Raw genomic sequence first — 14,585 nt, forward strand, 5'->3', positions numbered from 1 at the left:
TCAGGTCTACAAGAAGTATTCATAGCAAGGCAAAGAAAGAGATTTCCTTTCTGCTAGCATCAATGCACCTTGCAGATACCATTCCTGGTACACCTGACAGTATTTACGTAAATTGTTAAGTGTCTGTCCTCCCAACCCTCCTTTATACATCCTGTAGTCCTAGGACTTATCACATTGAAATATCAAAGGTGTTCAATAAATGCTTTAGAATAACTATAACTTATAAACCAAGCTACTATTGGACACACATCAGTCCAAAGCTGCATAAAGAAACAGCATATGCCTACCATAGCGGCAAAAAGCAATGTGAACTGAGTCAGACATATTTAAGTTCAAATCCCAGCTAAATAAGTCACATCACCGCTATGTGTTTCAGTTTACTTACTTGGAAAAAGTACCTATCTCATAGATTAAATGCATGATAGGTTGCATAATGCCTGGCTTAAAGAAAGTTGTTTGAGTAACATAAGCTATCATTATTATTGTAGACCTAGAAGGTACCACCTAATCCAACTCTCAAATTTTATTTATAAGAAAGTTAACACCTGGAAAGAAGAGTTCTACTGCCAAATGTCATATAATTGCTGGTCAGTGACAAAGCTTGGATTAATATCTAGAACTTAACAGCTGCTCCAATTCTCTTTCTTTACTCGATTATATATATTTATCTACATAGTATTGAAAAATCATTTAAAGAAGGTGAAGGACTTTACCTAAAACCTTAAAAGTTTTAAAAATACATGAATGCAGATTGCACCTGAACCTAATGTAAAGGTACATATATTAATATTAACAGATGTTAAATTTATTCCCTGTTTGAATATAATAAAGTTATTTTTCTCTGGTGCCTAAAGAAAGGGCATAGTAATTTTCTAATCTTGGAGACTAGAAAAAGCTCTGTAACCTTTCACATTTTAAAACCATGTAAGAACAAAAACAATATCAAACTTAATAGATCTATATTATGACCTACCTTCTCAAATTCAATAAAAGCATAACAGAGGGATTCTCCAGTCTTCCAATCTCGAATAACTTCACAACTGAAATTTGCAAAAAGTGACTTAAAAAAAAAAAGGCATACTCTCTCACTCTTTAAAAGTAAAGAAAAAAAAATAAGGCCATTATTAAAAGACAAAGCTAAATTCACAGAAATATTTTTTCAAATTTCTTCAATAACAATTAAAAAAAGAGCAAAAGTTCACCAATCTAGTAATTACAGATATAATTCGACTCTAAATGCCCTATGTAGACCTACAATTCTAAATTCCCGAAGAAATGAAGGAAGAATAAGATAAAAATACTTAATTTTCCTGTGGCAAAAATAAACTACTGCTAAAAATGTTTATAAATCATAATTTACTTCTAGTCCCCAAATGTAGATAAATTATAGACTATAATGTTCCTGTTAGAATAATATATGCACACTCAAACACATATACATGGTTAGTAAGTTTATGCTTTGGAGTTTTTGAATTTTGATATAAACCAAGCTCAGATTTAACCCCAGGAGCACAGCTATCCTACAGAACTAATCCATCTGAACAAGAAAGTGGAAGAAACAGAAAGGTGGAGTTGAAACCAGCTGGCTTGTCCCCTTCCTTACATATCCTAAAGTCTCATTTTACATTAAATAAAACAGGGAAAACAACCATTGTGAGAAAAAGGAAAAGTAATCACGTTCCAGCATGTGGTTCAGCTGTTACAATATTTACACATATATTAAGATGTAAATATTGAGCAATGACCTAACCAGAATTATGACAACCAAAGTAGCAGGAGGAAAGAATGAACATGGGGGTTAGTATCAAGGTAGAATCCTCTCCTTCCCTAGCAGGCAGGCAGCATATAAGGTCTCAAATTGAAGCATAAAAAGTAGCAGTATAGAAAAAATTTTAATAAATATGATATATTATAAATGGATGAAGAAATAAAATTGGGTAGTTGTTTACAGAAAGATTTTTCTTTCAACAAGGAGAATGCAAGAATGGCTTCATGGGAAAAAAGAAAAAAAGACATGAAATGAAAGGAAATTCTAGACTTAAACTGTTCCATTCATCTCCTCTGAAAATGTGTTGGAAGTGGGAGACCACTTCAATTATATATGTGTATGCATATTATACACGTGTACGCACATATCTTTATACACACTTGCACACATATACATGCGTATTTTTCTTCCCTAATGTCACCAGTACAAAACCCACCTAGAGTTCATGGATTCATCAGAAACGTGTCATTAGAAAATCACAAATTAATATCTAGTTTTCCTAAAATATTTTACTAATTCTAGAGATTACCTTCTTATTGGCCCAAATCTTGAGAATATTATCTCCAGATCCTCATCTGTGGTCACTGGATTCAATTTACACACAAACAGCACATTTTCTGGAGGTTTAATATCCGCATCGGGCAGGTCTCCCACCTAAATTATAAACAAACAAAAATATAAATCAATTCCTTTATTTAGTTTCCATTCTAAATATCCTATCCAAGTCCAAAATGCTGATTTCCCTACAACATCTAAATTTGCATTATAAGCTGCAGCCTCAGGAAAAGAAATCTAATTAAGGCCTCAAAATTCATTATCGACAATTCTTGAAACAACATTTAAAACAATAATCCACTTTGTGAAAGTGAAATTCTAAAAGGTTAAACAACTAACTTGCCCAAAGCCACACAGTAATAAGCAACTGAGTTGGGATTTGAACCCAAGTTTATCTGGGTTTCTGTCTTCCTTTTTTCTTTTTTTCCTGTTTGATATACAAAAAACAGAATTTATATAAAGTACATATAAGTTATGAAGCATAACGACAAAAACCAGCAGTGATGATAACCAGCTTAAGAACTAGTGTCCCCTAATCCCATGATCCCTATGGCTCTCTCATCAGAAATAACAAATACCCTGCTTCTTCTTGGTTTTCCTTTTTGGCCATTGCCTTGCATATCTTTATAGAGTTTTCTCAGATAGGTGTGTTTTCCTAAGCAATATATTATTTAGTTGTGCTTGCTTTTAAACTTTTTAAAAATATTATCTTACTGAACTTAGCCTTCTGAGATTAGTAATGACCAATTCTTTCCACATTATTGTTCAACATGGAACAGCAACAATTTCTGGATAGGGTTCCTAGCTTTTACTCTCGTCCTCACTGTCACCTTCTACACTCGTAAGTCAGCTTCATGGTCAAGCACTGCACTGAGCAGAGCACACAACGTCCCTCTTAAGAAAACCTGAAGGTAACAGTGAGAGAAAACCATGATGGTGTTAGTTTCATGCGGGAAAGCTATCTTTCCCCTTTAGATGGGGAAAACAATCCTTATACATATATTCAAAAACTCTCAGAGATGATTTCTGATAAGATTATCACGCAAGTATCTCCTCTTCAATGAACACGCTAAAACAAAAAGAAATCTTGAAAATCAGAAACAGTAAGAAGAAACGATGCCAGTAAGATCTGCTCAGTGTCTCTGAAGCCCATCAAAAGACAATAAAAACCTATGTCTAATAAGAAGTACCACAGCAAACGGGGGGAAGAGCAAATCAGTAAAATCCCCATAAGCACCTAGAATGGCAGAAATTCCACATCTCAAGAAAGCATAAAAGAGAGAAAAAGTTAGAGAAGAACTCACTATACTATTTACCCAAGATAACAAGGAAATTTAAAATACTCTCAACAGCTATGATGTTCAAAATGGTAGTTGCTAATGCAAAGCACTAGTTGAATTATCATTATATTACGCAAAAGAAAGGAAGAGGAACTGATGTTCTTAAAAAAGAGAAGACGAAACCTGTTAACAGTGAGGACCAAAAAGGACACAGAATCATCTATTAGAACAGTTAAAATTGAGAACGCTGACAATATCAGGTGCTGGAGAGGATGGAGAGTAGTGGAAACTGTCATTGCTGGTGGAATGCAAAATGGTACACCGCTTCAGAAGACAATCTGGCAGTTTCTTACAAAGCTAAATGATACAGTCCAGCAGTTATACTCCTAGGCATTTACCCAAACGAGTAAAAAACTTATGTCCACGAAAAAATCTACACACAAATGTTTACAGCAACTTTATTCATACTTGCCAAACCTTAGAAGCAACCAGTATTTTAATATGTGAACGGATAAACAAACTGTGGTACATTATCTAACCATCAAAGGATACGAGTTATCAAGCCACCCAAAGACATGGAGGAACCTTAAACGCATGTTGCTAAATGAAAGAGCCAGCCTGAAAGGCTACACACTGTATGATTCTCATTATATGACATTCTGCAAAAGGCAAAAACTATGCAGACAGTAAAAAAAAGATGGTTGGGTGTCAAGCGTCGCGGGGAGACAGAAACGAAGAGGTGGAGCACAGAAGATTCGGGAGGCAATGAAACTATTCTGTGACACGGTAATGGCAGATGCGTGGCACCTGTCAAAATCCACAGGATGTACAATACAGTTAATCCTCATGTAAATTCTGGGCTTCAGTTCATAATAATGGTTATACTCTAAGTCCCACAATGGCAACTCTTTGTTTCATCACTGATGTAGCCCATGAAACACAAAGATATGCATCATCCTTCTTGGCTTCACAGGTTTGGACTGGGGGCAGGGAGCTCTGAAGGACATTATGGAAATAACTGACAAAACTGGAGCATGAACTGCAATTTCTTTTGTTTTCTTAAATCCTTACCCGATGATGGTTATTGATTTTAGAGAGAAAGGAAGGGGGAGAGAGGGAAGGAGGAAGGGAAAGAGGGTGGCAGAGTCAGAGGGAGACGGGGAGAAACCTCCATCGGCTGCCTCCCACACATGCGCTGATGGAAATGGAAATTGAACCCGAAAGCTAGGCATGTGCCCTGACCAGGAATTGAACCTGCAACGATTTTTGGTGTATGAAACAAAGCTCCAACCACCCGAGCCACCTGGCCAGGGCTCAATTTCAATTTTTATTGATTTTTAATTTCCTGACATTAATAACTATACAGTGTTGTTGATCTTAGGAAATACATGATTGTGTAGGAGGTAAAAAAGAATGATGTTTGCAATTTAATTTTAAATTGGTCCATTAAAATAATATGTGCGTGTACACGTATAGAGACAGAGAGAGGGAGGAGAGAGGGAAAGACAGAGAAGAGAGAGAAGAGGAAGAAGAGAGACAATGAATCATCACGCAGATGCGGCCAAGTTAAAAAAATTGGTTAAGTCTGGGTATAAGGTCTATAGAAGTTCCTTACACTATTTTTTTAAGTTTTCCATAAGTTTTGAATTATCTGCAAATGAAAACTTTAAAAAATACATTAACTCATTTTCTCCAGACATAAACTTCTTATACTTTTGCAGTTGAAAACTCTGATGATAATCTAATATTCTTTCCCTCATACGTCACTTACTCCTGTTGCCCAGTTGTTGCTCAGAGAAGTTTTCTTAGAACTTGTCTTGGTGCTGGTTGTTCTGGGTCCATGTTCTCTGATACATAGTGTGCTCATAAAATGTGTGCTTTCAATTTTTTTAAATTCAGTAAAGTATTCCTGAAGTATAGCCTTCAATATTTACTCCTTCAGACTGATGGTGCTAATACAAATTTTAAAAGATTATAAATCTGAAAGCTCTACTATATAAAATAATAATACCCTAGTTATCATCCATCCATTCAAGTCTTTATTGATGATCTACTATGTAAAAGGTATACCTGGTGCACAAAAATAAGAAATGGGAAAAATGCCCAGTAGGTCAACTAATCATCTACTGAGTAACTGTTCCCCAAATGACTTAATAGTATTAGGAATATAGAGAAGGAGTATGTTTTAGAGTTCTCAATTCTACACAGGTTTATTTTATCCTATAAGTACTATTCTACTATTCAATTTCAATATTTGAGTTGTACAAAAAATTACTCATTGATATACATAAAATTTCTTTCAAGAAACATACTTTTAAAATGATGAGTATAGCAATAAATCCATTTAATATTTGTAAGTTGGATATCTACTTTCCATTTTTTAAAAAAGGCACTGGCACTATATTAATAGTACATTCAAATTTATTTATCATACTTTCACATGTGTTACTATGTCATACAATATTTAATCCAGAAAAAACTCTCAGCTAAATGTTTATATTTTAAGACTATCAAAAGCCAGAAATAGATAAACAGTAAGTCTGAATAACTATTTGAACAAAGGTAATTATCTTACCATTTCTAATAGAATAGCTTGAGTTTTGGCCTCTTTCTCTGCCTTTATCTCTTCTATTTCTTCAGCTGATCTTCCTTTGAAATCATCAATTTCTTCATCTGCTCCTATTCGACCACTCTGTAAGGCAGAAGTTACTCAGATATATATTTAAAGAATAGAAAAATCTAAAAAAAAAAAGGGACATTATGCTTTATTTTTAGTTCCATCAAATGTGTTAGAATAGAATAATTTTATGTATTTCACATATGTGAAATTTACAAACCTTTCAAAATTAAATTAATTCTACATCAGACAGGCTAGTCTTCTAATTTACTGTTAAATCAAAATAAATATTTATACAGAAACTATCTGGTATCAAACTGAGTGCTGAATGCATAAGATAAATGATCTTAGAAATTAAGCACAAAATCCAATTATAAAGATAAATTTAGCTTTAAGGAAGTCTCATAACCAGAAATTTATACTTTAAAACATCTGAGGAAATAGTCTGCAGTATTCCACAGAAATTTCTGGGGTCCAGCTTGGCTTCAGAGTATCTCCCAGGAGAAAAATTCCCTTAAGAGATGATAGTTTAATTTAGCCTAAAAGCTATTTTTAAACATTCCTATTTAGAGTTAGGAGATAAGCAAAACATATTCCCAAAGTGTTCATATGAGCTTCCAGAGGCAGGTCTCTTCTGGTAGAATAGAAATTAAAGAAAGGGTATTTATAACGAGAACTAAAAAGATAGCTAGAAAAACTAACATATCCATAGAAAAGGCAAAGAACTCTAAACTTATCCTAGAACAATTGATCAAGCAAGATACTCATTCTGAAGGTACAAGTTGTAATTGGCTGAAAGGAAAAGCTACACAAAGCATCAACAGGCACGTACACTCAAACACAAGAGGACTCGACTTACATCTAGTTGTTCCTTAGTGGGTTCTGGTGACCGATCAGGAATTAATAAATCCGGAGGGTCATCAAATGGATCATCTAAAATCACTGTATGATTAATCCTTACAAAATAAATCCATGTCAAATGTTACATTTACATTACTGTAACAAATGTATCTCTAAAGACAAAAAACCATAAGTTCCTAAATTTTATTGCACAAGGATGTTACTAGAGTCCACTGTCACAATTAGTGTTACTGTTTTTGATTGTTTGATATTATATTTATTACTCTGCATTACTCTAAAATAACATAATGGCTAAATCTTAGCACTTTTGCCACATCTCTCAATAATCTGCATTTTTATAAAAATTAAGTTAAAGGCTTAATAATTCCTCCCAACCTAAGCAATTATAAATAATTAGTACAAGTTTAAAAACATAAAAATTCTCTTTTATTATAAAGATTCTTATAGTCTTGTATTAATTCACATTTTGGAGTTATCAAAAAAAAAGGCTTACATATGCCATCACCACTAGCATGTCGAACATGACAGTATTAAAATATCCTAATAGTCAGATAGTAAATTGTAAGCACACCTGATATCTTGATAGGGTACAAAATCCTTGTCAACAAAGGTCTCATTAATTTTCTTAATTATGTCCATGCCTTCTGTCACCTCTCCAAACACTGTATGAACACCATCCAAGTAATCTAGATTATCTCCTGTTGTAATAAGAAACTATAGAGGAAAATGAAGAACACAAATACACGTGTATATATAAAATTCAAACTAAAATTAGTTACAAACTGACAAAAAAATACACAAAATGAAGACTCAGTGCATGGATTTTTACCCACTTGTTACTAGCCCAATACTCAGTAAAAAGTACGAAGCTAACACATAAAATGTGAACACCGATGTTCCCTGATAGTTAAAAATACTTGGGCAAAGCAAGGCTCCGTTTCTTCACGCGTAAACTGTGCAAAAGGATAACCATGTACCCCAATGAGGTTCCCATGAGCATTAAACAAGACAATGAATGAAAAGTGCTCAATGTGGCCTGTGATGAAATAAGGAAAAAATACAAAAAGGAAAAGGGGCACAATGTGAACAGTGATGATCCATGAATGGTGGGATTGGGGGCATGTTATTTTCTTCTTCTTTGTACTTATGGGTGTTTTCTAAATTTCTCATAATGGACATGACTGACATTTAAAATAACAAAATAATTTTTTTCTTTTTTTTTTTGTGATGTCATGTAATTTTTGTTATATTGAAACAAGAGTGTAATTTTTTCTTCCAGAACAACCTTTAATTGAAAATTTCCCCTTAATGGATAATTTTAAAAGATAACTTTGTGGGATCATTACAGTCCTTCCCGGTAAGCAAACTCATCTTCGCATCCACTTCCTACCTGCGATCCATGCTGGTCGCTGCCATTGTTCACCATGGACACAGTGCCCTTCTTCTTGTGCTTAATTCTTGGCACTTTTTCTGCATCAAAAAACCTTGCTTGATCACCATACAGCTGACTGAAAATACATACAATAAGGTAATAAAATATAAGTATTCTCTACATGAAATACAGAAGTACTAGTAACACATAGGGTTACCATTTCTTTATAGAAATACCAGTATGATCAAAATATTCCTCTATTATGCTATAGACATTGAGGGAACTGGGAAAAAATCTAATCTGAACCATATTTTAAAATGTAGATTGAACCCTGGCCCAATCTGTCTCCCCCTTCCTCTCTCTCTCTAAAATCAATAAAAAATATATCCTTGGGTGATGATTTTAATGTAGGCTGAAATATGCTAGTTAACACTATAAAGAGGCAATTCTGTTTATACTCATTTAAAAATACAAGAACAAGAGGAGGGGGGTAAGTAGGGGAAGGGTTTAGTCAAGGAACTAGTATAAATGAGCCATGGACACGGACAACGGGGTGGGGATTGACTGTGGGAGAGGGGGTGGGCTGGGTGGCGGGTAGCAATGAGGGAAAAAGTGGGACAATTGTAATAGAAAAACAATAAAAATAAAATTTAAAAAGAAAAATAATAAAATAAAAATAAAAATATAAGAACAGCCCTGGCTGGTGTGGCTCAGTGGAATGAGCGCTGGCCTGCAAACCAAAAGGTTGCCAGTTCGATTCCCAGTCAGGGCACATGCCTGGGTTGCGGGCCAGGTCCCCAGTGGGGGGCGTGCGAGAGGCAGCCACACATTGATGTTTCCCTCCTTCTCTTTTTCCCTCCCTTCCCCTCTCTCTAAAAATAAATAAATACAATTTTTTAAAAAATAAAAATATAACAACTTACCCAAAAACAGACTCTCCTCCACGGCCAGTCCCTGTAGGATCACCAGTTTGTATGATAAAATCCCTCTATAATATATAGGATTATTTATCAATTTACTGAATTTGCTAGATGGTTCCAATAACAAAGGACAATGACTAATATCCACCAACTCACCTGTACATTGTGAATAAGGCAATAATTGTAATATTTTATTTTGCATAACTTCAGGAAATTCAAGCAAGCTGAAAGAAAATAAATAATAAATTTATCGCAGTAGTTCACAAATACATTTTTAAGCAAGTAAAAGCAGTTAGTATAATTTAATTTCTAAATTACCATACAAAACCTCCCCAAAGTGGTTAAATGTCTAAAGCCATAAAAAAGGCAGTAAGCTTTAAAAAAAGGCAATATATTTTAAATTATCTTTTTATTCTCTTTTTCTTAGGATTTCTTGGGCATTTGAGCTAACGGAGAAAACTGACACCTGAGATAAGCAATCATTCAACGATTGATTGGTTTTTTAAAAGATTTTATTTATTGACTTTTAGAGAGAGAGGGAGGGAGGGAAAAAGAGGGAGAGAAACACCAATGTGCAAGAAATGGGGACCTGGCCTGCAGTCCAAGCATGTGCCCTGACTGGGGATTGAATTGGTGACTTTTTGGTTTACAGGCCGGCACTCAATCTGCTGAGCCACACCAGCCAGGCATCATTGATTTTTTAAGAGAAAAAAAGGAAAATTAGTCACGATACTGGTCATGTCTGAAAATATTATTTCTGCCCCTTAAATAGTAAATTGGTAAAATGTGGGTTAAAAGAATGCCACAAGAGTTCAGAAAAGATTATTTCTGATTGGAGAAACTGGATTGGCAGAGAATAGCAAAGGTACAACATGTATCAATATAATACTACATGGTACAAATACCACAGATAAATGTACACAAGATGTACAACTCTGGTGGGAATACTGACAATCAGTGGAAGCTGTACATGTGTGGGGGTAATGAACATATGAGGAATCTCTATCTTCCTCTCAGTTTTGCTATAAACCTTACACTACTCTACAAAAGTAAAGTCTTAATTTTTAAAAAGAGGGGGGGAACCTGTATATTAAGAAATTTAAGAGATTTATCAACCAACATAATACTATATGGTCTTTATTTGGATCCTAATTTAAATGACCAAATATTTTTTAAATGTTTACAAGACATAAGGAAAATATAAATTATACTAAGGAAATTTGCTAATTTTTCCAGGTATGATGCTAATTTGTGGTTATGCAGTCTTTTTTTTTTTTAAGCATCTTTTAAGATACAAAATGAATTACAGATTAAATAAATCCCATGTTAAGGGTTTATTACAAAAATATCCAGTGGAGGTGGGAATATAAATGAAACAATATTGTTAAATGAAGCTGGTCATCGGCACAAAACGGTTCATTTACATGACGCTACTTCCATAAAAGTCTTAAGTTTTCTATAAAAAAAAATTAAAAATGAAAGAAAGAGAAGAAAGAGTGGAAGGGAAAGAGGAAGGAAAATAAATCTGGATATGTTTATTAGGGATTGATAAGTAGTTATACATATAAGATACCCAAACACATGCTTACAAATACATACAACCAGTGGGCTTATGTTTTAGTGTTCCAAGGTATCCTTGCAGAACCCATACTTCTCCATTCTGTCTGTGAAACTAGGTGGGGTAACCCTGTCTCCCCTTTAGTTCCTCACAGCTCTGGGGAAAGAGGCCCACTCATTTGTCAGGTTCTGCTCCATAGAAAGAGTCGCAAACAAACTAAAGGAAAGCAAAACCAAAAGATGAAAAATACAAGTTCCTATAACATCCTTTCAACCCCTGGATCCCGCCATCCTTACAGCCAAGCTTACCCCAGTAACATGAAACAATCAATTATTCTCTTTCAGCCCGTTTGAGTTGAGTTTCTATCACTTGCACAAAATGTCCTAAATACAACGCATACAAATGGACTTCTCAATAAAATAAACCTTCAGTGTGTGCCCTCAAAGTGTCAGGCAATTGTACAAGGTGCTTGGGATACAGCGAGAGATTAAGGCACAGGCTCCCTTCGAACTGATATTCTTGAGAGGAGACAAGACCTGCAAATAATTCCGGGACAACAGATCAATGTTTCAACCAAATATGTGTTGTGTGATTTATAAAGGATCTGAGACAGAGCAGAAAAAACAGATCTAACTCTGCTTAGGGACAACGGAGAGACACAGTAGAGATACCACGCTTGACCCGAGATTTGAATAATAAGCAAGAAGTGTGCCAAAGGGACAGCAGTGGAGAGACATCTGGGGTCGAGGCAATAGCGGGAGAAAGGCACAGGTATGCATGGTTTGGTCTGTTGGTGGGGGTGAGGGAGGTGTGTGTACGAGGAGGCACTGCTGCGAACTCTTCGGTAGATTCTGCATTTCACCGGGGCAGGACTCCAACTGTAACTAATCTCTCTTGGCCTCCAGTTTGTTCCTGTTCTGATGCATTCTCCACAGTGCTACCTGTTATCTTCCTCAAACAAGTGTGCCGATGTTGTTTCTTAAAACCTTCAAAAGCTCTAGTCATCAGTAGGGCACACAAAACTATTCACGATCAGATTCGCAGCTGCCATTCCATGTCATATACCATTCCTTCAAGCCACGCCGAAATACCTGCTGTTTCCAGAAAAATCCCAAGTGAACTCAAAGAAAACCCTCATTTCCACTCATCTTTGAAAGAGCACGAGCTGGTTCAAGTGTTCTGCATTCTTTGCTTGTTTCACTTCTACCCGCCCCCAACCAGGAAGAATTCCGTACTCCCTCTTCTGGTTTCCATAGCAACTTAGACATTCTTCCTCTACAATACGTAAAAAAGTACTACCTGGGTTCCAGCACGGATGGCCCTCAATGATAAATTAGACCCCCAAGGGCAAGGTGCCTGTCCCACGACTCGGCAGTCTTGTATCGAAGGCGATCACCGAGTGTTTGCCAGGACTCCGTGCACATCTCCGGGCAGCCCTCCATCCAGGCGGGGTGCCCACACTCCCGGACCCAAGCCCACCCTCCCTGCTTTCACCGAGACTCATTACACACCAAGGAATACTGGCTGTGCTCCTGTCGCCAGTAACTCGCAGTAAAGCCACTACAGTAAAGTTTTGTAGGGTCCGTACATGCTGCCAGGCATCACACACACGCGCGCCACTGAATGACCACACGCCCCCGCCAACCCGACTGGCCAGCAAGAGATACGGGGGAAGGGCTGATCCTCACAAAAACTTTTCTAACCAAAGCCAGCTCAGAAGAGCCGGGTCGCGGGCACCAGCAGCCCAGACGCTAGAGCCAGTCCACGTAGGGGCCTGGGCGGCGAAAGGAGCGCGGAGAAAAGAGATCGCCACCCGGGCGAGAGGCGACGGGGCGGGCCTCACCGCGCGGCCGCTCCTCGGTGTACAAGTCGATGACGACGTCGCCCAGAGTGGTCTCCAGCAGAACCGCCATGGCGCCCGCTCCGCCTCCACCACGAGCCGGCCCCGGGGCTGACAGGTACAGTCCGTCGTCGTCCACGCCACGCGTCACCGTCGGCGCGACGCCTTATTACGTCATCCCTTCGGCGACACCGTCCCTTTCCGGGCCGCATGATAAGGCCGGATTGGTCGCTGTCATAGGGTTCCCGTGGGTCCCGCCCCCCGCGCGGCTCTTTTGAAAATTCTGATACAGCTTGGGCGGCTGGTGCGGAACACCGTCCTTGAAAAGGGCCTCTGTAAAGAATTTTGTGCCCTGTTTATGCCCGTCTTAAGAACGGGCGGGCCTCCGAGCGACCCGTTCTTTAAGCTCCTCCGGCCGCCTCTGTCGCAGCCGGAGGGCGGCCGCGGGGCCACCCACTCCCGCGTTCCTGTTGGGACTCGTGATTTCCTAATAAAGTGTCACGTTGTTGCCTTGAGGTAAAAGCTTTGAGCCTTAAACGTACAGTTTTCTACCCAGAAAGATGGGTAAACAGGGAGGTCTTTCCTGTCTAGTTGTGTTTACGGCAGAGACTGTACCTGTTACAGCGGCAGATGGTGTCGTCGTCGTCGGCAGCCCTCCATCTCGAGAGACGATGGTGTAGCTTCTTAAGAGTCTGTCTATCTGCACCGCCGAGAATGGCTGTGCAGTCCGACTCGGGAGTGACACGGTATCTGTCTCCTCCCGTGTTGAATCGACATCTTGTGATGACGCTGGAGTGTCCTCTCCAGTGAAGCTGAAGCTACAGAGCCTGGGCAGGGTGATATGGAGGGTCTGCTGTTGCCCATGCAGCAGACCCCCCCCTCTCTTTGCAGCTGAAGTGTCCAAGGGAAAGACGGAGTCAATACAGCTTGGCTTCAGGTGCGCCGCAGGAGTTGCCGGTGTTGACAACAACGTCAAACCACTTTAGGGACTCCGGCTCCGGATTTTCTGTCGGGGTTTACTCCCTTAGCCTTTCCCCTGAAGAGGTATGCCGCAAGGCAGCGGAGGTTTTTTGGAGTCAGAGTTTTCCTTCTCTGATGTGCCCTGACTGGAAGATCGAACCAGCGACACTTAGCTCGCAGGCCGACGCTCAATCCACTGAGCTAAACCAGCCAGGGGTATATACACATATATATGTATGTATATGTATGTATATATATATATATATCTTTTTTCAATTGAGAAGACATTCTACTTTTATGCCATTAAGTTCATTTTCATAGATGATATTTTTTATCACCTCTCAACAAAAATGATGTGTTCCCTTTGAGCATATGTTCTTACTGTACTTGAGACTAAGGACATATATTTTTCAATTAACTACTTGTGCCTTTGTTGTGCCCTGCGACTCTTGCGGCCCACTGAAGCATGTGAACTTCCATTAATAGTTTCTAATCAATGGACTAAACCTAAGCTCATAGCTGAAATCCACAAGGATTTACTCAATTTGTTTAAAATCCTGGACTATCACCCAGATCCTAGTTACATCTCAGCAGCTGTTGGCAGTTGTTCCCAAAGAGAAATGGGAAAAATGCTCAAAGAATCAACACAGATATATCACAAATACTCAAAAAACAGTCCCACGAGAATGGGTACATCACTGAGTGGATTTTGAAGGCATTGATCCCCCCCCCCCAAAAAAGGACCATCATGAAGTAGAGGGCATGTTTCTCTTAGATGTGAAGAACATGCTTCATGGCAGACCTTTATTCCATAGGAAACACAGAAAGAACTTCAAAGTCAGCAGAGCAACATC

The 14,585-nt window shown here is 38.1% G+C and overlaps 1 protein-coding gene across 1 annotated transcript in view; it reads right to left on the reverse strand.

The window, feature by feature from the left end:
• The window catches only part of PPIL4 (peptidylprolyl isomerase like 4), a 29,407-nt gene extending 16,486 nt beyond the window's left edge, over positions 1-12,921 (reverse strand). The window contains exons 1-9 of the mRNA XM_090279960.1: positions 12,775-12,921; positions 9,530-9,597; positions 9,377-9,441; positions 8,472-8,589; positions 7,653-7,795; positions 7,080-7,176; positions 6,179-6,295; positions 2,298-2,422; positions 974-1,040 (exon numbers count right to left, since the gene is read on the reverse strand). Coding sequence (XP_090136086.1) covers positions 974-1,040; positions 2,298-2,422; positions 6,179-6,295; positions 7,080-7,176; positions 7,653-7,795; positions 8,472-8,589; positions 9,377-9,441; positions 9,530-9,597; positions 12,775-12,844 — 870 coding nt within the window. The 5' untranslated portion in view covers positions 12,845-12,921. The remainder of the gene's footprint in view (positions 1-973; positions 1,041-2,297; positions 2,423-6,178; positions 6,296-7,079; positions 7,177-7,652; positions 7,796-8,471; positions 8,590-9,376; positions 9,442-9,529; positions 9,598-12,774) is intronic.
• Between the last annotated feature and the right edge of the window lie 1,664 nt (positions 12,922-14,585).

Source organism: Furipterus horrens, unplaced genomic scaffold, assembly GCF_987537825.1.
Source record: "Furipterus horrens unplaced genomic scaffold, mFurHor1.1.pri manual_scaffold_6, whole genome shotgun sequence".
Lineage (NCBI taxonomy): Eukaryota > Metazoa > Chordata > Mammalia > Chiroptera > Furipteridae > Furipterus > Furipterus horrens.